At 43.5% G+C, this 23,773-nt stretch overlaps 1 protein-coding gene across 1 annotated transcript in view; it reads right to left on the bottom strand.

Moving 5' to 3' along the window:
• Positions 1-20,767: 20,767 nt before the first annotated feature.
• IL1RL2 (interleukin 1 receptor like 2) overlaps positions 20,768-23,773 on the bottom strand; it is a 33,484-nt gene continuing 30,478 nt past the window's right edge. Inside the window, exon 10 of the mRNA XM_059407859.1 lies at positions 20,768-21,859. Within this exon, the coding sequence (XP_059263842.1) occupies positions 21,492-21,859 (368 nt within the window). The 3' untranslated portion in view covers positions 20,768-21,491. The remainder of the gene's footprint in view (positions 21,860-23,773) is intronic.

Here is a 23,773-nt window from a genome sequence, read left to right as displayed (position 1 = left end):
GGGAAACTGGAGGGGGAGACGAATCATGAGAGATTGTGGACTCCAAGAAACAAACAGAGGATTTTGGAAGGGAGGGGTGGGGGGTTGGGTGAGTCTAGTGGTAGGTACTAAGGAGGGCACGTATTGCATGGAGCACTGGGTGTAGTACATAAACAATGAATCTTGGAACATGAAAAAATAAAAATAAAGAAAGAAAGAAAGAAAACCCAGTAGGTCCCAGGAAAAGAGGACCTGCTTTCCTGGGGGAGAAAGGGTGACCCCGTATGGGAGAAGGAGTCACGGCCCAAGAGACCAGAGCAGGTGGCAGCTGTGGTCCACAGAGTGGCCTGCACGAGGAGGACACATGCTGCAGTGCCCACCAGAGTGGCCAGGACAGTGATCACAGCATCCCCCGCAGTATTCTGGATTTGGCCTGCAGGAGCCACTCTGTTCACATGGGGAGCACCACACCTCCCTGCAACACTGTCCCTGTGCCTTCCACCAGCCGGTCCCACCCCAGCCACCTTGTACTTACACCAGACCCCAAATGCCAGTTTTTGTAGCCCAAACCTTCATCATCTCATGCCCTGGAGGCAACGCCCCCCCCCCCGCCTTCCCTGAGCAGTGAGGAGCATGGATAACAGACATGAAAAGTGAGGGTCCCCTTCTCCTTTGCCTTTTGGCAATGGGTATCCTAACTGCACTTGAACGTGTATCCCAGCGATGTTTCCCTGGACATGATAATTCAGACTTGACAACTGTCAGTGAAGTGATCTGAGAATGTGTTAATTGGGCACTAACATTGTCATAGAAAAGCTATCATCTTGCTTCTAATGCCACAGGAATGACGACGATAATTGCCAAGAGATTATCTAACACTATATGAACAAATATTCTGGTCAGGATGCAACAAAGCCAGAAATAATTAACAATGTTACCTGCAAACAAACTGAACCACTGAAGAAAAAGAAAGGCAACTCTCTTGGTCAAAATGAAAATCAAAACTCAAAAATCCCCAAGTGAATACAATCATACCCAGAAAAATGTCACATATCAAATTTCTGGAATGCAGCCAAAGTAGGAAAGCGAACAGAAGTTTGGTAACCTGTATACCTCTTGTATGCATGGGAGATACGAGGAAACTGAGTAAAACTCCCTGAAATGGGTCAATGAATGCCATCTCCAGCTAAAGTTGGAAGAAAGATGTTGGGGGTTGGGGGGGGGGGGGGTGGGGGTGCAGTTAGGGGGAAGAGCACAGTAAGCAAGGGTAGGTTGCTAGGCAGATTTAAATAGGGTGTCTTCCCCAATGGTGAGTGTTTCTGATGATTTAGAGTCATCCTTTCTTCCTGGTAACGAGAGGGAAACGTATAAAGGAACATTCCCCTGATGAATGCAAGTATTTCATACAAAACGGTAACTTCTACTGTGTTCAGCGTTTCTCTCATTTCTTAAAAAGACAGCTCAAAATAATCTTTGTGCCCAAGAAGCACATTTTGGCGGGGGGGATATGCTATAACACTTCAATCCTTAGATTTTAAACTAGTTTATTGATCTCAACTCAAAATACCTTTAAACACAAAATGGTTCTATTACTAGGGATATTTAACACTTATAGTTTTGCTCCTCAGTCTGATTCCATCAGTCTGCTTAAAAATGAGCACAAAGAAACTTAAAATTCAGAGACTTTTGAAAGTCTTCATAAGTCGGTCCTCTGTTGAGGTTGCTAAGGCACAATGGGTTCCTGAAAGTGACCTTCACTACATTTTCTTGTTTTATTGCTCAAAATATTCTGTGACCCCTGCCCTTCTGCTAATCTCTAGCATCAGTGATCCAAATCTCCTTCTGACCTTTCTGGTCTTCAACGGTTTCCTCTGAACTCCCCCCCAAGGAGTACCTCGTGATTCTTCTTTCTTCTCTGCTTGTCGACTGTATTTTTTATTTTCTCTTGTTTTAAGAGGGACACCAAATCAGTGAGCCCTGTGGTTTGTAACCACTGAAAAAATCAGCTGTTTTGTTCAGGAGGGACCAGGAGTAAACAAACTTACCTCTTTACCTAAAATTCACACATGGTAAGGGTGGTGAGTGGGTTAGCAAATGAGGGCTTCCTGGCCAGGACAAACAAGTGTATGTCATCAGCAGAATTTTCTTGTCATGTTTCTACAATCTGTTCTGCATGTCTTCAGCAGCGGTGCAAGACAAAGTGAGAGAGAGAGAGAAAAAAAAGACAGACAGACAGACAGACTTGGCCATGCATTGATAGTTCCAGCTCATGATTCTAGCTAAAATAAGAGGCACAATTCTTACAACTGTCCCAGAAGGCCCCTCCTATGGGCTCCCCTCTTTCAAACAATCAGACCAAAACCAATCGCACCAAGCCCCCCGCCATAATCAGAACTGGTCTCACTATGGAAAAGTTAACTGTTGCATGATTCACATCTAACCCCATCTCTGTGGAGGGATTCAGGCAGCTTAGGGGCAGAAAACACTTTGCTTCTTCCCTTCTAAGTTCGTCAGCTGATGTAATAATGACATTGACATAAGACTGATTAAAAGGAGAAAAGCAAATTTAATTTCCTATGTGCAGGGGCCCCATAAAAATATGAGAACTGAAGAAGTGATCAAAACGAACAGCTTTTATACCGTTTAGACCAACAATCCTCTGCGAAGAACAGAGAAGACAAAGGCGTTTGAGCTTGGAGCGATATAGGGAGGAAGTAACAAGGTTTGTCTGTGTGGCTTTCTCTGCTGTGAATTCCCTGTCTCTGGTGACAAGGATCCCTTCTACTCTCGTTGTACAGAGAAGGGGTAACATTCACATGGGAAATAGATTTCCTGCTTTCAGGGGGACAAAGGAAGGTTGAGTGTCCTCCTTACACTGGCTGTTTCTCAAATATCATTAATTCAAAATAATCAATATGTCAACATTGGCGTACTTGGGGATGCTATATTCTTCTCTCCTTTAGTAGTCTTTAAACTAGCTCTCAGAGGGTGAAAAGAGAGAGAGAAAGGGACTTCTTTTCATTGGGATGTGTCAAATATAAAAAGGAAAATCTAGAAGTGTCCCCCCACCCCTTGTCCCAGTCGGTACCAAGATGGGCTATGCTTACAATCAAGGCATTCTACTTTGGGACAGATGAAGGTAGAGAGGCACGTAATGGCAATCCTTCCTTACACCAGCATGTGCCTGTGCTCAGCCCTAACTTTTGTGGTTGCTTGGCTTGTTCCTATAAGAAATTTGTTGTGACCTGAAGCATTATTTCAACAATCCAAATATACCATTCTCCACTCTCCCTCACTAGCCCACCGACCCCCAGAAAGACCCGCTGATAACTAGCCAGTCTACTCCAAGCAGCTCCATTGGAAGCAGCGAATCAGCCCTCACTGTTTCATTGAACCCCTAGATTTGTGGAGGGAGGGGACAGTCAGGGAGGAGTAGAGAAACATGACATTGTTGGTTCAACTTTAATTTCATTTTACTGATTATTAAAAGCATGTATTTCACTTGGTTACACAAAATAGATAAATAAAAAGTTGCTTCAGAGCCATTGGGTCATTTTATAATTTAAACTAAACCACGTTCATCATAGAACCCCCACACTTACTTAATATGTCTCTTTAATCTCTTTTCTAAGGGGAGAAAGTTGCAACATTATTCTAGAGAAATATCTGCATTGTTTATGGTTGATCTTGATCAGAATGGAAATCTAAAGGGAAAGGAATGTTGAATGTTGAATGTTCTTTCAACTCCAAGAAACAGAAACCCAACTTAAGCAGAAAGGAGAAAGGGTTAACTCCTGAACTTGAGAATTCCCAGGGAATTCAGGCACAGCCGGGATGGAAGATCGCCAAAATGTCATAGAGCTCTCTTATTCCTTCTAGCTCTTCTTCTCCTTCTCTGATTGTGTTGATCTGTCTAGCTCTTTGTTTTTGGCGTGATTCTTTCTTGATTCTGTCAAATTTTAAGGTCATGGAAAGAAAAAAAATGCTACTGGCAAATCTACTTCCAAGAAAGAGAGGTGTTACAGTCGGGGGCACAGCGAATGAGACAGAAGCATACACTTTCCCCCACTTAGTCCAGCTGAAAAGATTCTTGCATGGTTCTGGCTTACCCATCCTGAGGCACAAGGCCATGGTTGAATTATGTGCAAACCATACCATGTTAGGACAGATCAAGCCTGGATCCTGGACCATGGGATCCACATGTATACAAGAAGTAGTTTCCTAATGGAATCAAAAGAAGACATGTGGATCAGACCCAAAGACTATGGATCAGACCCAGGTCCACAAACCAGGACCCTGTCAAGGAATAAGCAAAAACAGGAAGAAAACCATAGAGCCATGATGACATACTGAATTTTGGAGTCAGCTAACTCTGTATCAAATAGTATTGTATATTTGGGAAAGTTACTCCATCCAACTCCATGAATCTCAACTGATGTATCCACCAAATGGACCTCAGAAGGGTGGTGTGAGGACTTGTATGCTCAGTGCCTGGCACATGGTATATGCTCAACAAAATGTTAATCCCTACAGTCATCAGAAATACAACCGGAAATACCTTGTGTCATTCCCTGTGACATGTTACCATGTTTGTGCAAAACACCTACATTCAGTCACCCTTGTCTTGCTTTCTCCTGGTTTCAAAGAGCATATACCCTGCTTCAAGTGTGGTACCCATTATTACCCTTTCCCCCAGTGGCCCACATTAAATGTCAGCTCTTTGTTCTTTTCCTGTAACAAAGCTTCCATGTTATATCTCTATTCTTTTTTTTTTTTTTTTTGAAATTTTTATTTGACAGAGATAAAGGGAGAGAGCACAAGCAGGGGGAGCCACAGAGGTAGAGGGAGAAGCAGGCTCTCTGCTGAGCAGGGATCCTAATGTGGAACTCCATCCCAGGAGCCTGGGATCATGACCCAAGCTAAAGGCAGACACCCAACCAACTGAGCCACCCAAGCATATCTCTGTATCTCTGTTCTGTGTCTCTGTTCTGTCTCAGCTAGCCATCACACTGTAACGCAATCAGAATTTACCTCTGTGAGTGTGTAAGTGGAGTTGTTGGAGGTATTTTCATTAAAAACAAAGCAAAACAAAACTCTTCTCTTGCTGGTATTGTGTTGATATTGCATATACCTTTTTTTTTTTTTTTTTCATTTAACTCCAGAAAGGTATGTGGTATAGAACTGTTTTTGGAGTAACACAGGGTTCTGAAATCCATAAAACATTACTAAGTAGGCAATCACCTATGCAGAAAGCCAGATCTAATTGAGACACAGGGTTACATAACAGTTATAAAGAACCATTCAAGTCAATAACAAACATAGAACCAAAGGTTTCTGATGTCCGGTGACAGGCTGTTCTGAAAAGCTTGAGCCCACAATGACATAGGATAATCAAAAGATCCTGCCTTAGAGTTCAAGGAGAATAAGATTACACTAAGCTCACAACTAATATTACCCTTTGTTTTGTTTCATCAGCACACTATAGGACAGCAAGAACCACAAAGAGTCAGGCCAATTGCAAGTTTTCATTAAGGTGAAATGTATATAGAGAGTTTACATTCTTTAGTGGGCAAGTCTGTGGACTAAGTACCTTTGCATCATTGTACAACCCATCCCGCCATCCATCGTGAAAACTTCTTCATCTTCCCCAGCTGAAACTCTGCACACACTTAGATCTAGCTTAATAATAAATGTTTCATGTGTGAAAACACATAGAATAAGACCATGAACACAAATGCACCTGCCACTCAGCTTCCCCAAATTAGAGTTTCTCACATTTATTCCAGATCTCCTCCTCCTCTTTATTCTTTATTTTTAAGAAATGGAACATTTGTGGATGCAACCAGACACCATATGGTCCACTAAGGCCCATTTCACAATCTTCCACCCCCAAGGTAGCCACCAGGTCCATAATTTCATTACATTTGTGCATAGCCATAAATAACACATAGTACTGTTTTGTGTGTTATTGTATCTTTACTATGTCTAACTGGTATATCTATGGTAGGTATCCTTCTGCAGCTTTCCACAAACATTGCTTTGAAGACTCTTAACTCTAGGAAACAAACTGAGGGTTGCTGGAGGGGAGTAGGCTGGGGGGATGGGGTAACTGGGCGATGGGCATTAAGGAGGGGAGGGTATGGTATGTGATGAGCACTGGATGTTACATGCAACTAATGATTAACTGAATTCTACATCTGAAACTGATGATGTACTATATGTTGGCTAATGGAATTTAAATTTTTAAAAAGGGGAAAAATGCTTTGAATTTTACCCATGTCAGAACTCCCCCAAATCTGGCTTTGACTCTCATGGCCCTTTCACCTCCTTTCTTGTCCCAGTACTGATTTGTAGGTGTGTAGGGTCAGAGTCCAGTGAAGAGGAGGGGAAGAGAAGCCATCTCAAGCACTGTGCTTCCCTGGGTGAGACCATGCAGAGCACTGGATCAAGGGGCCTCACTCTCATATCATGGGCTGCCAACCATGTTACCTAAAATCTTCCGTTCTTTCTCATCTGAAGATATGGGAACAGAGAACCCAAGCAAGACTTTTTGTCTGGTTCCTCATTTTCAGCTGAAGATGAGACTGAGAATGTGCTTCATTCCCCATAACTGAAATACAAACAGCTTGAGCCAAAGGCCCACGGAGAAGGACAGCACAGAGGAATCGATCCAGATGCCTCATCAGCCCAGCACCTCACCCCTTCCCAAAGAACAACCATTCCACGCGTGGAGAGAGGTCAGGGGATGGAATTTCTACTCCTGCTGTGTCTGCCTGTCTGGCAGATTGTGAGCACCTGGTAGGCAGGACGCGAAAGGCTCACCATTCACCCACCTTAGGCCTGTGGGCGATGAGCAAGGACAGCAGTTCAGATGCCCCAGGGAGGTGACTGCCACCACATGCAGCCAGAGATGTAGACATCTTTCATTTCTCTCACTGCTCTAACTAGGGTCGGAGAGACAGAGCCAGGGGACAGGGGCATGACAGCACCCCGTGCCTACCTTCACTCCAGCCACCCAGGGCTGGTCTCCCAACTCCCCCGAGAAAACAAAAGGAAAAGATAGGCTTTGAATCAAATGACTGACATTTTAATATAGACTAGAGCGGCATCCAAAAAGTGACTATGAAGCTATAAAACCTACCCAAATTATCATTAAGATACCTCATGGGAAAGGGGGCCCAGCATGGGAGGGGGGGAATATATATTTGTACCACACTTGTTGAGCTCAATGACCTGGGTACCCCTGTCTCCCACCAACTGCAACAGCCATACATAATGATTGGGATGATAAAGTGAGATTTCATTTTACACTTTTCCTTCCCTGATGAGACATGTCTAGAAAAGCCTTACAGCAAAATACATCCCGTTCAATCCTATAAGAAGCCCAAGGCTGCCTATTTCTGAGGCAGGGAGGAATGCCTATCTACTCTCCACCAGAGATTTTTCTTTAAATCTCTACTGAGGTATAATTAACAAAGAAAACTTTAAGATATTTAAAGCATACATGATGATTTGTTATACACTGTGAAAGGATTTCTACCATTGAGTTAACCAACACATCCATCACCTCACATATGAATTGATTTTTTTTGGATGAGGACCTTTAAGTTGTAATCTCTTAGCAAATTTCTATTATACAATGTGACATTATCTACTATGGTCACCTGTTATACATTAGATACTCATAAGTTATTTATCTTTTTAAAAATTATTATTTTATTAAATTTTCCATCATGATAAGTATACTTTTTAAAATTATTATTATTATTATTTTATTTAAATCCAGTTAATGAACATCTAATGTATTGTTGGTTTCACACATAGAGGTCACTATTGATTTGTATTGCTTTCTGTCACAGCAGTTCTATTTGAAAGTCTTTGAAATAGAGGAAAAAAATGTCAGGGCGCCCTCTGCAGGAACCTTGGCGCAACTGCGGGCGCCTCCTAGGCAACCTCTGGCCTCACCTGGGTTTATGGGTTTGAGACATCCCTGCTGCTCAATCACAGGGGCCTTAAAGGACTTCCAGGAACCCAAGCAAAGCACAACTTTTGGATTCTCTGTCTTGGACCACACCCTTGATATACGTGACAGGTCCAGCCCCAATGCTGGGCTTCCCTCCTGCGCTCCCCGGAGCCCACTGCCCAAAGTCCTGAAGGAATACCAGCTACTGAAATCTGCTTCCCATTTGGTATTCATCCTTTAAACCCCAATCTCAAAGTATAGATACAAGTAAATTCAGTTCAGATTATCCTTACTCTGCTTGAAAGCCATTATGTAGATCCCGAACTTGGACAGGAAGGAGACCACTCCAATCCGATCCAGTGTCACTGATGTTCCTGGACCCCATGTTCCCATTACTCATTCATTTGGCAGACCCCTGGGAGGGCACAGTGGGGCCTGGCACCATACAGGGTGGGGGGGGGTGCTCAACTCCAGACAAGACAAAGGCTGTACCCGCTGGGAACCTCTGGCCTCACCTGGGTTTATGGGTGAGGACTTGACTCTCAGAGTTGAGAGATATGACCCTTTATTTTCACCTTGAATAAGATGCACAAAGCCGGTCTATCATTCAAAGTCCTCTGTGCAGATTTTCAAACCTAGCTGGTAATGCTTGAAACAGAAAAGTTGGAAAACTGAGTAGGGAGCTGATTTCAAGCATGGAGGTCAGGGGCAAATTCCTAGCTCTTGTCTACCCACCCTCAATAAGATATTTGATTTTGTTGGTTTATTCCAAAAAAGGACATTGAGGGTCTTCTAAAAAGACCTTCTCAGCTTCAAACATCTCTTCCCAAGAATATCTGTGCCCTGGGGCACCTGGCTGGCTCAGTTGGAAGAGCATGCTGCTCTTGATCTTGGGGTCGTGAGTTCAAGCCCCACACTGGGTACAGAGATTACTAAAAAAAGTAAATAAACTTTAAAAAAAAAAAAAAAAAACAAGAATATCTGTGCCCTGTCAGTTGTGGAATAGGAAAAGAAATCAAGGGGATGACATCGAAGCAGGGCCAAGACCAGCCTAAAGCCCCAAACCCTCTCTTAGTTTGAGGGGATCTCAGCCTCCTCAGAGGGAATCATCTCTCCACAGGCACCTGCCTGCCTCAATCCTGGTCTCTGTCCTCTTCCTCCCTGGGAAGAGAGGTCTGCCCCCCAGGCCTTTAATACAAGAGACCCCAAAACACAACACCAGCCTCTCTTGCCCTGGGTGGATTTTGTCAACAATGTTGTTGAACTTACTTACTCCATCAGAGAAGTTAGCAAGATTCAGTGGGAGCCTGGATGTTTCTCTCTTTCCATGTGGAGTCTGGACTTGTCCTCACCCCTGTAGTGTGGCCCTTCAGGTTTTTAAGATGTCCACAGTGGGATCGAGCGGTAGCAGAGCCCAAACCTGCAGGAGTGCCCCAGCCACCCTGTTGAAACCCTGCTGGAGAAGATGCCCTGGTAGGGGTCCGGGGCCTGAGCATGCTCTCCCAACAGGAGCACTAGAGGGAGACAGGCCTGGGAATTCCACAACCACACCCCAGCATGGAGACGTGTGTTCCTGGGCCCTACCAGATCAAAAACAACCCCCCCTCATCCTGTCAATCATTTCTTTGAAATGCACAAAAATGAAATGGGTAAAAATATGTTTCCCATTGTCGTTAACAAAATAGGAACTCAAACATGAACCTCGAATTCTTCACTGACACACCTTAGACTATTTCCCTTTCTGGCATCTTCAATCAACATGCTGTGAATCACAACTAGTACAAGCTCTCTGGAGGGGAATTTGGAAGGTCTTAATCTGGAAATTCTATTTCTAGTAGTTTATCCAAGGCAAATCATCAGATGAATGCACCACGTTTGCCAAAGTTATGAATTGGAAACAACCTAAACATTCATAAATCGAGGATTAAATAAAGTACAATACTTCCACCCCACCAGTGAAACACTATGCTACCATTAAAGAGATATATGGTGACTGTAGTTAATAACACGGTATTGCATATTTGAAAGTTGTTAAAATAGCTGATCCTAAAAGTTCTCATCACAAGAAAAAAAATCATAACCATGTGTGGTGACAAATGCTGGCTTATTATGGTGGTCGTTTTACACTATACATATATCAAATCATTATATTGTACACCGGAAACTAAAGAATGTTGTATGTTAATTATACCTCAATAAAAAATGTGGTTTATAACTATATTGGCTTGTAACTATTTCCATGTTTTATTGCTGTGTTGGTATACTTATATTTAATGGAGAACAATTAGCTATGTACTGCAAGATCAAATCTTTGTAAATATTCATATATACTCTAAAACACTAATAAATACTGTTTTTAAATAATTTCCTATCTTACAAGTTTTTCCAGTGAGCAGAGTCGAGAAAAGAAAAAGCCGTCTATATTTTCAAAACAAAAGGCCTCCTTCCCTAGCTTTATCCTACCTTATAGAACACTCCGTCTCTTTTTTCATAGGCAAATTTACTCAAGAGTCTGAGAGTTGGGGTTTTTTTTTTTTTATTTTTTAATTCACTTCTTAATTATTTATTTATTTATTTATTTATTTATTTATTTTGGAGAGACAATATGAGAGCATGAGTGGAGGGGGACAGTGCAGGGAGAGGGAGAGAAGAGAGAGAATCTCAAGCAAACTCCCCACAGAGTGTGGGGCCCGTCTCAGGGCTCGATCTCACAACGCTGAGATTGTGACCTGAGCCGACATCAAAAGTTGGACGCTTAATCCATTGAGCCATCCAGGCCATCCTGGACTTTTGTTTTGTTTTGTTTTGTTTTGTTTTTAACTACTTTTAACTACTTTTTTTTTCGAACTTATTTTGGAGAAAATTTTAAACATATACAAAAATAGAGGAAATAGTATACTGGACCCCACGAACCTCATTCACAGCCATCTTGTTTCATCAGTTCTCCCATGCTCTCTACCCCTCTCTGCACTGGATTATTTTGAGACAAATATCAGACATCGTGGTGTTTAATCTGTCAGTGTATCACTTCTTTTTTTTTTTAATTTTTAATTTTTTATAAACATATAATATATTTTTATCCCCAGGGGTACAGGTCTGTGAATCACCAGGTTTACACACTTCGCAGCACTCACCATAGCACATACCCTCCCCAATGTCCATATCCCACCCCCCTTCTCTCAGCCCCCCTCCCCCCAGCAACCCTCAGTTTGTTTTGTGAGATTAAGAGTTACTTATGGTGGGCGCCTGGGTGGCTCAGTGGGTTAAGCCACTGCCTTCAGCTCAGGTCATGATCTCAGGGTCCTGGGATCGAGTCCCGCATCGGGCTCTCTGCTCAGCAGGGAGCCTGCTTCCCTCTCTCTCTCTGCCTGCCTCTCTGTCTACTTGTGATCTCTCTCTGTCAAATAAATAAAATCTTTAAAAAAAAAAAAAAAAGAGTCACTTATGGTTTGTCTCCCTCCCAATCCCATCTTGTTTCATTTATTCTTCTCTTACCCCCTTAAGCCCCCATGTTGCATCTCCTAGTTGTCCATCAACAGATGAATGGATAAATAAGATGTGGTGTATATACACAATGGAATACTATGCAGCCATCAAAAGAAATGAAATCTTGCCATTTGCGACAACGTGGATGGAACTAGAGCGTATCATGCTTAGTGAAATAAGTCAGTGTATCACTTCTAAAACACAAGGACTCTTCTGGAAACATAACAATGCTACCATGATCATGCAAAAACAACAACAACAACAACAAAAAAAAAAAACAATAATGCTCCAAAATCATCAAACAGCCAATTGGTGATAAATTTCCCTGGGACCATCTCTTACAACTGTGTTACCCTGGATGGGTTACCTAATCTCTTACATCTTTAATTTCATTATTTTAAAAAAGAGAAAATATAGGCTACTTGAGAGTATCAACTGAGACAATATATTTAAAGAGGTTAGCATGGGATCTGGAACATTCTAAACATTAACTAGTAGCACTGGATGATTTGTGATGTTAGACACTTTGTCACTCACTAGGCCTTTACGTGAATTAGCTCTTACGTTGTACATTTCCTGTTCATTTGCTTTGGTCCTTTTTCTATTGGGCACTAAGGTTATCAGTTTTTAACTTCATACTTCTGCCCAGCTTTTCAGTTTATTCCATGCCTTTATTTAAGTTATGATTACATAGTAAAGTATGTCAATCTTTTGGGACGCCTGGGTGGCTCAGTCAGTTAAGTGGCCTTCTGCTCAGGTCATGGTCCTGGCATCCTGGGATCGAATCCCACATCAGGCTCCCTGCTCAGTGGGGAGCCTACTTCTCCTTCTGCCTGCCACTCCCCTTGTTTGTACTCTCTCTCACTTTGGCATATAAATAAATAAAATCTTTTTTTTAATGTGACTCAATATAAGATACACCTATATTTTCTAGTATTTTATGATTTCCTTTTTTTTTTTAATTTGGCACATATAAACTTTGAGAAACACTTTTTAAATGAGTCCTGTAATCTATTGTTTAGAACACACACACAAAATGTAATCATTCTCAAACTCATGAGCTTACATTTTTTTTTTTTATAGAATCAGGTCTTTCTTAAGGTAGAACTTCTCTATAAATCAGCGCTCTAAGGTATATAAGATAATTTGGGCTTACCATATTCACAGCAATACCAAAAACCAGTTCTTGTCTAGGGCTCAAAATGCTTTTTACAGATACTGACAACCACTCTACCAAGGAAGTACTATTCTCACCTGGATTCTGGGGCTGAAACAATGCGGCTGAGGGAACAGAGAGCTTAGATCCCTTGAACTCATATTCTGCCTCTCTTTCCTCCTCTGCAAAGCGGATCAATGCACGTAAAGCACGTAGAAGAATCTCTGAAAAGTTTCAAGTACTCCGCAAATGCTGACTAGCATCGTCACCACTGCAAGCATTAATGCAGTAATGACAATAGTAAATGCAAAATACTAATTATAGTAAAAATGACAGTATAGTAAAAGCAAGATTATTATTACAGTATAATAAGAGCCAATGTTCACTGAAGTCTTACTGGTGCCAATAAGCGTTTTACTTGCTGGTTATCCTACAGCGAGGGTACTTCTATTATCCCCTTTTTACACATAAAGAAACTGAGGCACGGAGTTTGTGACTTGCTTGAGAAAATCACCTGTTTGGCAACTGTATTCAGTTAGTGAGTTGTGACTGCAGTCCAAGTCGTCTGAGGTCAAGGCCCTCTTTCTGGAAAGAGACCTGCGGCTTGTGGACACAGAAAAAGGAGGACCTCCTGGCCTCCCTCACAATTCTTGGGCAGATTGCGGTAGTCTCAAAAGCCCAAGGGGTAGGAGCACAGTGGCAAAGAAAATGGCCCTACCTCAACCCTTCCCACGGCCTCAGAAGAAAAGACATTCTTGGCCTTAAGTTAAAACCGTCCAAAAGCCAAAGGTGTTCCCTTGCACGTACACCTGTGAACACCCCTTTCTGCCTGGGAGGGCGGGTGGGGTAAGGGGCGGGCTGGAGGGCATTGCCTCGGCCGCCAGCAGAGGGCGCAGTGGCGCCGTGAGGGGTCCGGACACCAGCGTTGTCTCCTTTATTTTATTTTATTTTATTTTATTTTATTTTATTTTATTTTATTTTATTGCCAGGTTAAGTCTTGAACTTCATTTTCTCCTGTGTCTCGTGAGAGGAAATGTTTTTCTCTTTCTCAGTGTTTGTCACCCACAGGGCTGCTTTCTTTTCCTCTTGATGTCATCTTTTTACACAGGCAGGAAATTATCTCCATTTAAAACTGCTGTTGGGGAGATTTCCGCTGTCCTGTGGTCATTTGACATAACAAACAAAGCTAATTGACCTGGAAGTTAGATAATCAAAGAAGAGCCATAATAAGTTCCTGATAAAGGCTTGTTGATTCAACAAAGCAGAATGTCTTGACTGACTGGGTCACCAGCAGTATGCAAAACTGGTGCTGTGTTTTTCAAATTGCTTTGGAAACAGAGAAGTTGGTCATGAAACAGGTTGGTGGGCTGTGAACCGCATTTTGAAAAATTGAGCCAGACTAGAACAAAATAGCATTGAGCCCATAACAAGAAATGCGGTTTCTTTTCCATTCCTTCTGTGTGTGTATGTGTGTGTCTATACTGAGCTGCAATGTAATTTATCCTGTGTAGTTCCCAGTTTTAAAAATATGAATGCCTTTGGTAGCAAATGCCAGCACTTCACCCATAACCTCAGACTGAGGACTATAAGTTCGGCACCCCTGGCCTGACTTGCAGGTGGTTCCATATGGGGTGGGGGGAGACTAAGGTGTGGGTCTTCGGGCTGGCCACATTTGATAGATGTGTTGAAAATCATCCAGAGCACGTGCAACCCTCACACCTTATAAATGTTTTCATTATCTAGAAAGATGCTAACCAGAGTGGTGGTGGAGATGATTAGGGAGAAGGCAAGTACCTCCCGCTGATGTACTTCTCTTTGTACACAAAGAGAAGGTGGGAAATAGGGAGTAATAAAGGGCAGAGAGAAATGAGGGTGTGACCACAAAACCATCACGATGAAACCTTTGGTCTCCAGGGTTCTCCAGGTAAGTCAAGAGATAGCATGAATCAATCAAATAAAACGGTAGGTGTCAGTGACTCAGATTAAAAAGCAATACAGCCACTGAGTAAGAGGGAAAAAGGTTACTATGCATCGTTCTCACATATTTCTACAACTATGATCACAGTCTGGGATTCACCCAATCTTTTAGGTGACACAACCTCCGGGGGAGTGCCATCAAGTTACAGATATTTGAATGGTGATAAACTGGTTACTTGGTTGTTGTAGAAAAGGGTTTTTCATCTCTAGATTCATAAAAATGTCATTTTCATAGGAGTTCTAAACAAATAAAATTATGAATTATATTTCAAAATTGAGAATGAAGTTTACTTGATGGACTTCTGAGATTTCCAAGATTTGCAGCTGAATGTCTCCTTGTTGACAGAGGGGAAGGGGGACACGCTGTTCGGGTACAGGCTTCCATGTAGGACTGAGGCCACCATGGCCCATGGTGATGCTCCACCAGCTCTCACCATGGCCGGCTCTCCCCCATGACTGAGCTGCCGGAGTCCCCACACCAGCCCCACCACACAGCAAGAAACTGCTGTCTTATAGGAGAGAAGAAACAGAGCAAAACACAGCTTATGTGGGCAAAACATTTTGGCACAATGTCTTACAGCTGGGTGTCTCCCTTGACAATTCTGGGCCTGAATTGGAAAAGATGTGCTTTCTCCTCTTCTGAGGTGATAGGAGATGAGGGCCGAGTCATCTCCTGAGGAAGACAAGAAAACCTCCATCTTATAGTCCAAGCCATCTGATGGTATATCCCTACAGATTCCAGTCTGTTTTGTTCTCCTTTCTCTTTCTATAAAATCTTGTCTGTCCTTGCAGATGTCAGCCGTGTTCCTAGGAATTAGTCAATGGTAGGCAGGCCAGAGCATCTAAGTTAGGATGTGGCAACTGCCATTAATAAGAGAGCCCCTGAAGAAAGGTGGCTCTGAAGGACAAGACCCAGGGCTACAAGGTCTAATTTCCCTTCTTTAGGGGAGAATCTCTCTCTCTCTGAGGACTACGGTTTGACTTTTATTAAGAGAAATGGCAGCACCCCTTCAAAGCTACCTGGGTATGGAGCGGAGAAGGGTTCCCATCCATCAAGGGCACCATCTGAGATGTGTGGCCTCCAGCCATTCAGACTGGATGTTCTGCAGCTGTGAGAGCCATGGTCACGTCCAGTCACTTATTCTAAACACCATGGATTTGTCTGCAATAGTCTTTATTGCAGAGGGAAACCAGGGAGGAATTTTCCACTTTCTTAATTTTCCAGACACGGCCCTGGAGAAACCAACTAAATGAAGCATGTGTTGAAGGGAAGTTTATGAAACTATGAATCAAGATCAAGAGCCAATCAAGACAGGGCCACAGCCAGCAGCTCTCTGAGGCTCTGTGGGGTTCAGCAGGGGTAGAAGACAGTGAGGGTCTATGCCCCCCCAGTCCCCATGTAGGTCAGACAACTCCTTGTAGCTCTGTGAGGTTGCCAAGCACTTTCACATGTGTCTTCATCTCGGCTGACCTTCGGGGGAAAGACCAGACCTTCCTGGGCCGTTTATTTGATATGACTCAGTCTTCACCCAGGACTTTCTCATGGGCAGACTCACGGTATTTGAGGGGAGAAACCAAAGGAAGTGGGTTCTGGTGCTGACTCAGTCATCATAAGAAGGTGAGCCAAAAGGTAACTGAGGGGTTCAACATCTGTATTTTATCTTTTCTCTAACCCGTTCACCTCTCACCCCTGCCCCCGGGGTCAGTCCTGCCCCCTCAGGTTCTCCCAAGAGACCTGGAGCCCACCCCTAAGGAATGGGGATAAGGCCCCATTTACCTCACCAAGCTCTGCTGGGGAGACATGAGAGAATTGGTGGTGGCCTTCAGTTTCCATATAATCTGCCTTTTTTCCTGTTATCCATGGACATCTAAGCTTTCTTTCGTTTCCATGCTTACACATGAGTCCATCAGCTGGCAAACTGCCACTTCAGGGACAATTCAATTACTTATATTTTTACCACATTGTATCTCTTTATTCCATAAAAACTCATGGAAACTCACAATGGAATTGCTCAAACTAGTAAACCAGCGACAACAAAATTGACAATGAGATGGGTATCACCAGGATTCAAAATGGCAAATATTTAGTATGACGCTTAATGCTCCTTGGTCTCCAGCAGCTTAATTATGGGTCTTAATGCTGAGATTAAATGCTAAAGAACACCTACAAAACAGTGGAAAGGCACATTTCGGGGACTGTGTCATGAATAAAACAGAGGGAGCTCAGGGGAACTCCAGCACCCCTTTCCTGAAATCTCCGTTAGGAATCAGCCCATTCTACAACATGAGCCATTAATGATTTCTCCATTTTTGGCCAAGGGCTAGCTACACAAATTCTACTCCAAGCCCTTCTCTCCCACCACCACCACCCCAAACAAAGAGTGCCTGTGGGCCCCCACTACAGAAATTCTGGAAGGCTCTGAGGGAAGCAGTCTCATTTCAGGAGTGTTTGGATGGAATCATGGCAAGAAGTAAACAATCCCCAGTAGGGATTCCAAGCAGGGTGCTTGGAATCACAGCGGCTGAGTGTCTGAGGGAGAAGGGAACACAGTCTGAGAGGTGGTAGGACTCGCTGGAGGCCGGGGAAGGGGTAACAGCGCTGTCCTCCAGAGACCTAAGAGAGGGATGGTATTGTCAATTGGATCTCCCAATTCAGGTACTTCCTTTGGTTCTGGCCTGGGCTACTGTGTGGTAGCCCAGGACCAGGTTTCAAAACTCCTTGAGCCCCCCAAATCAAGACCAAATAGCAAGCAAGGACAATAACCAAAGGCTCCATGGGAGCAGATATCCCTGTGTGGATACCCAGGGGATGGGGAACCCTGGGGGTCCCTGCGTAAGTGGAAGAGGACACCGGCCAGCAGACCGGACAGGATTGTTTGGAAGGTTAGTCCAGCCAAGAGCCCACGGCACAGGGCATAGTCATAGACCCCATCAATGCCAATACAGAGCAACCCATCTCCAGGGATGTGTGTGGTGTGTATGTGTGTGTGACTTTAAGAATCTAGTAGAAAATTTAGGAATCTCCAAAAACTATGAGCTGTCTACTGCAAAACATTCAGTGCCTATGGATTTTTCCCCCTTTTAATTACACTTTTGTCCCTGAATATCATGGCCAGAGTTCTATCAAGTGTGTGAAACCTGTCCATAATTAATATCCACTTATCATCCCCACGCTCACATGTGTTATATGCTTTTTCCCGTGTCATCCCCAAATGATGACAAGCTCAGAGAGGCTAACTGGCTTCTCAAAGGCCTCACAGGAAAAGCTGAGTTTCAAACACAAGCTCTTCACCACCAGGCAGAGCCCTGGACCCCCAGGTTCCCAAGTGGTAGTGAGGCTCCAGGCAAGAAGTAGAATTCAGTGAAGTTCAATGTTTTGTGATCGATGTGATAAAGCTGTCCCAGGAAAGGACATAGCCTCCTTCATTGACCTCTCTCATCTAAAACCTCCAGCCATTCAGAAAGATCCATTCAAGAAAGGTAAAGCTTACTGAAGAACTTCTTAATCCTGAATGTCAAATTTCCTACAAACCTAAAAATCCTACAGTTTTGCTTACTGGTGGGTAGAAACAAGGCAGAACAAAACATAAATGTGTGTGTTCCTAAAAAGTCCCAGAGTAAATCAAGGGAAATCACTCAGAAGCCCTAACTGTTTATTGCTAGAAGTCCATTCCCAGGTTTCTAGAAGTTAATTCCAATGAGTGGCTGGTGTCACAGGACAGAGAGGGTAAGAAAAGTTGCCATAGCATAAACCACAGCACAGTGAGAAGATGGAGGCATCTGTCCCAGCTCTGCCACCGAGTATCGAACGTCTTCAGTTTACTCCCTTCAGTCTTCCAGGCCCTCTCTGACTAGGATCTGTTTCCCAGTCTTTTTCACATCATGGCACACACACACATAAGGCCTATAGCTCCAGACACACCATGAGGAAACATCTCAGGAGTCACTGTCGTCACCTGTGAACAAGTAAGGCAGTCCTGGGCTAGATGATGACTAGAATACCACAAAAATCCCAAGTCTGTGTTCCTTTCCAAACAACTTCCAGGAGGATCCCCAGAATGGCTCACTCAGCATGTTTATCATTGGACCTCTACATAGAATTGTGTAAAATTCGGAGATCATATCCAGTAAGGACAAAAATGAAAGTCCCTCTAGGAAAAGGGTCCTTTTGTCAGGGCCTGGGGACCTTTTTGTGTAAGATGCCTTTGAGGAACTTGAAAAATTCTGTCAACATTCTCAAACTGCACCCAAAATTTTGTGTGTACATACATTTTTTTTCTAGGGAGATATCCACATTTTTCCTCAAATTATCAGAAAGAGCCACTGTTTAAAAGGACAGAACTTATCAGGATAAGAGAAGTCTTATCCATCTTTGAAAACATGTGGCCCTATTGTACAAATCTTGATTCAGAGCACATGGTCTGTCTTGAGGAGCATATATACATGCCTGAGAACATCAGCCCTGTGTCCAAATACGTGAAAGGCCAGAACCCTCGAGAAAAGGAACCTCCTATATAGGACATGAAGCAATAACAATAAAATTACAATGTGCTGATATAATTCATTGCTATTGCCCTAATAATACACCTTTACATATTTTTAAGCAAAAAGAAACATAGGGCACATGTTGGAGGTGAGGGAAGTTTCTGACAAAAAATCAATCCAACTAAGAAATTCACCAATAGCGCTGGCCTCCCAGTAGTCCTAGGTTTTCAGAAAATACCTTTGCCCGGATGGATTGGTTTTCTTTTTTCTGACAGCCTCAACTTGTGCTGTGTGGATACAGTCATTTATAAAAGTTAGTCACTGGAACTGTACACTTACCAATGGTCGCAGTGGTAAATTTTGCATGACATATATTTTACCACAATTTTAGAAAATCTTTAGGGGCTCCTGGGTGACTCAGTTGTTAAGCCTCTGCTCTTGGCTCAGGTCATGATCTCAGGGTCCTGCGATGGAGCCCCACATCGGGCTCTCTGCTCAGCAGGAAGCCTGCTTCTCTCTCTGTCCCTCCCCCTGCTTGAGTTCTCTCTCTCTCTCGCTGTCTCTCTCTCTCTGTCAAATAAATAAATAAAATCTTTTAAAAAAAATCTTTAAAGAGCAAATGTTAAATAAAATAAAGAGTGGCCTCATGTTAAGTGAGAACCAGCATATGATGACAAAGAAATGTGTCATGTGGGGCACCTGGGTGGCTCAGTGGGTAAAAGCCTCTGCCTTCAGCTCAGGTCATGATCTCAGGGTCCTGGGATCCAGCCCCACATCAGGCTCTCTGTTCAGCAGGGAGCCTGCTTCCCCCTCCACCCCACCTGCCTCTCTGCCTACTTGTGATCTCTGTTTGTCAAATAAATACATAAAATCTTTAAACAAAAAAAAAAGAAAGAAAGAAATATGTCATCTTGACCCAATGTTGGGTCACCTTGGAGCACAGATGCTAGAAGACTGGAGTAGGCTCTTTATCATCTCAGAGCCCACCAGACATTCCATCTATCTGCAGCCTGTGAAGGCCACCTGTTCCTGCTCTCTGCTCCTGCCCATACATTCCGCTCTTTTCTGCAGGCTGGGCTTCCTGTTCTCCCAATTCACCCCTCCTCCTCCCCAGTCCTCCTCCCCTGTCCTGCCCACTGGCTGACCCCCATCCAGTCCCCATGGACCCTTCACTAGGGCCATGGCTTAGACTGCTTGGGGTGCTATCGTGAGATACCATAGGCTAAACAAAGGAAATTTATTTCTCATAGTGATGGAGGCAAGAAGTCTGAGAACAGGTGCCCTCGTGGTCAGGTGGGGAAATTCTTTCAGGTAACAGACTTCTTGCTGTGTCTTCACATGGCCCTCGTGGTCAGGTGGGGAAATTCTTTCAGGTAACAGACTTCTTGCTGTGTCTTCACATGGCTGAAGTGGCAAGGGATTTCTTGGGCTATCTCCCATGAGAGTACTAATCCTATTCAGGAGGTCTCCGCCCTTCTGAGCCAATCACCTCCAGATGGCCCTACCTCCCAATACCATGACATTGGGTGTTAGGACGGCAACATGTGAATTGGGGCAACATAAACATTCTGACCCCAGCAGGCCACTTGTTAGGACTTGACATCCTCAACCATGGAATGAGAGTGTTGTACTCTATCTCAGCTCCTCAGGTCAGGGTCTTTGAAAGTAGTGATGAATTTCCAGCTAAATTTTAGCATCAAAAATCCTCGTGCCTTGTTAAATCATAAATGCACCTGTGATGAGGGGATGCGGGCTAACCTAAAGATTTCTTTGTTTTATGTGGACTAGAATTGCATCATCTCGTTGTGCTAATTGTGTCTCTCATGCTGCTCAGAATCCCAGCCTTCAGAGGCCAGCTGGAGAAAGAAATGAAGTGTTACTTATTTTGATTGGAGAGATCAAGTCTTTCAAGGCTGGGGCCCAACAGGAGGGTGATTAATGGGCAATCCCAGTGGGGCCACACTTGGTCCCCACTGGTCTGTGTGACCACTACATGGCTTCCAGTATCCATGAGCTAAGATTATGGTCAAGAAAAATTGCAGTTCTTGCCAGCCCTCTCCAAGCCCACAGATTGCCTCCTGCCATCCCCTAACTTCTGTCTCTGGCCCCACAGATGCCACACCACGCACCTAACTTCTTGACATCTCACCTGCCACTCTACAGTCCTCCATGTCCCATTCCCCAGGGGCTCTGTGTATGGGGAGTGCCCATTAGAGTCCATAAGTGAATGAAGGCCTTCTGGAAGGGTGACATCTCTCCCTAAAGAGGGAGCTCTGACCCAAACAAGCAACAGACAGAGGTCCTGCCACAACAAGGACACAACGGCAAGCTTCAAGCCGACGGCTAAATGCCAGGCATCCATGCCATCCGTGAACCACCCCACACAACAATGCCATCACAGGTGACCAACCCCATGTCGGGCCCCCACTAGCCAACCAGGAGGGGTCAGGACATGTGCTTCAGCGGCTGGGCGGAAAAAGATGGTGGAGGCCTTTTGGGTGGCATATGGTACCTCACTTTTTTCCAGAACTTGGTCTTGGCACACTGTGACTGTTCTGTGAGGTCCCCGCTCCACTGGATGGCCCCGTGCTTCTGCTTGATGTACTGAATTGACTGCGGCATGGCCGTGTAGTCCTTGACCTTCTCTAGTTCAATCAGGATGACCTTCATGCCGTCCTGGATGAGTGCATTGTAGACTGCAATTTGTTCTTCCGACATGTTCTTTAACACGTCAAAGCTCAGGGATTCGGGAACTAAGACAATGATCAGCCTCCGGCATAGCTTGATGTTTTCATCGATGACGTTGGCCACCGCTGGAAATAAAGAAGATGCAGACTATCGCATGAGTGAAAGAGCCTAGATTCATCTCTGAGAATATTAGAAATGGGTCCTGGAAGGACCACATGGATTTTAAAATAAATGTCACTTAGGAATGGATAACAAAAGTGGTTTTGCTTTGCTTTTTTAACTTTTATCATATCCTCTGTGACACCTTCCTGATTTTCCCTGGAAAAAAATTGGTACTTTGTGTTCATGAGTCATATTTTTTTGGTAGTTGGTTGCTGCGAGGTCACTTACCTCAGCTCACTGGCTGCACCCACAGACTGTGACCTACTCAGAAAAAGGGTTTTATCGTACCTAACTTTTGTCACCAACTTCACTGAAGGACTAGTATATACTAGATGATAAACACATTTTTTAAAATAAATATATTTTAAAGGGACAGGAAAAGTATAGATAGATCAAATGCTGTATTAATCTTTGTTTGTGTTTTCTTCTTGTGCTATAGCTAGCTAAATGCCCAGGATTTATAGGACTAACTTCAAATTAGTAATACTGCCTGATGATTTCTTGGGGGTAGTTCTGGAAATATCCAGCTATGGATGAAACTTGGCCTTTTTTAGCAATAAATAGTAACTTTTATATCCTCCTGATTCTTAGAATATAAAAATAGACTGTGACCTCTCCAAGCTCATGTTCTTCTTCTCTTCAGTTTATTTTTCTATTTCTTGTGCCTAGAATATTACTGTCACATCGCAGGTGCTCGATAAATATTTGCTGAATAAGTGAGTGAAAGAATATGCTTATGAAATCTGAAGTCTTCCCCATGTTTACGGCAAGCACTAAATCAGATTCTCACTTCCTCATGGAGGCTGATCTTATAACTTGAAAAGATGTGGGCTGAGATGTGGTTTCTCCCACCATAGAGATAAGAAACTTAAAAATCCAAAGTACTTGGCCACCTCCCCAAACAACGCAGAGTGGGCCGCTACCAAATGCTCTAATGTAGTCCTCTTGGCTTCCTCTTGACCAGGGAAGGAGGTTTATTTCAAATTTTAGCCATTTGTTGTATAGCATCCCAAGAAAGAAAACATGTAGGTCAAGAGGGAAACTTTATCTGTCAGATGTCTAACATGCGCTAAGCTCCATACGGGTCTCCACTCAGATTTTATCTCACTTCATTCTCTCGCCCGAGTCAGGGAAGCCCTCTGTTCCTCATTTGACAGATGAGACTGTTGAAGCTCAGAGATGTCACCTACAGTGCCCAAAGCTACATTCTTGTGTGATGGGAGACATAAATAAATAAATTCTATTTTATTTATGTAGGAGAAACCTGGGTAGTTAAGGTTTATAAAATCATCTTTAAATATGAGCTGGTTTACATATTTGAACTGATGGAGGATACTCAGCAGTTAGTCTCACGGACGTGAGGGCAAATGACCTCTTTCTACCATGTGGTCTCTTGGCCAAGGCTGGCATTGGTCAGCTGTTTGTGTTACTCATAGTGAGAGTCACATTATTTCAACCAGGAATCCCAGTTATCCTGTAACAGGAATGAGCCCCAGAGAGAAGAGAGAGAACTGGTCTTAACTTGGCTCACGGACTGTGGGCTGAGGAGGTGCGAGACTCTCCGTGGTTCCATGGGGGAAGGTGAGCAGAGTCTCCCAAGCCCTCCCGACCCCCATTTGTGAAGTGAAGGAAAAGAAACTTCCCTTTCCTTTTTACTTGTGGCTTTGAAACCTCACTTAATCAGTTGCATTTCTCTACACCAACAGCAAGACAGAAGAAAGAGAAATTAAGGAGTCAATCCCATTTACAATTACACCCAAAACCATAAGATACCTAGGAATAAACCTAACCAAAGAGACACAGAATCTATACTCAGAAAACTATAAAGTACTCATGAAAGAAATTGAGGAAGACACAAAGAAATGGAAAAATGTTCC

This window comes from Mustela nigripes, chromosome 7 (assembly GCF_022355385.1).
Source record: "Mustela nigripes isolate SB6536 chromosome 7, MUSNIG.SB6536, whole genome shotgun sequence".
Lineage (NCBI taxonomy): Eukaryota > Metazoa > Chordata > Mammalia > Carnivora > Mustelidae > Mustela > Mustela nigripes.
Note: the sequence above shows the minus strand (reverse complement) of the source record. Positions and strands in the feature narration are given on the sequence as shown.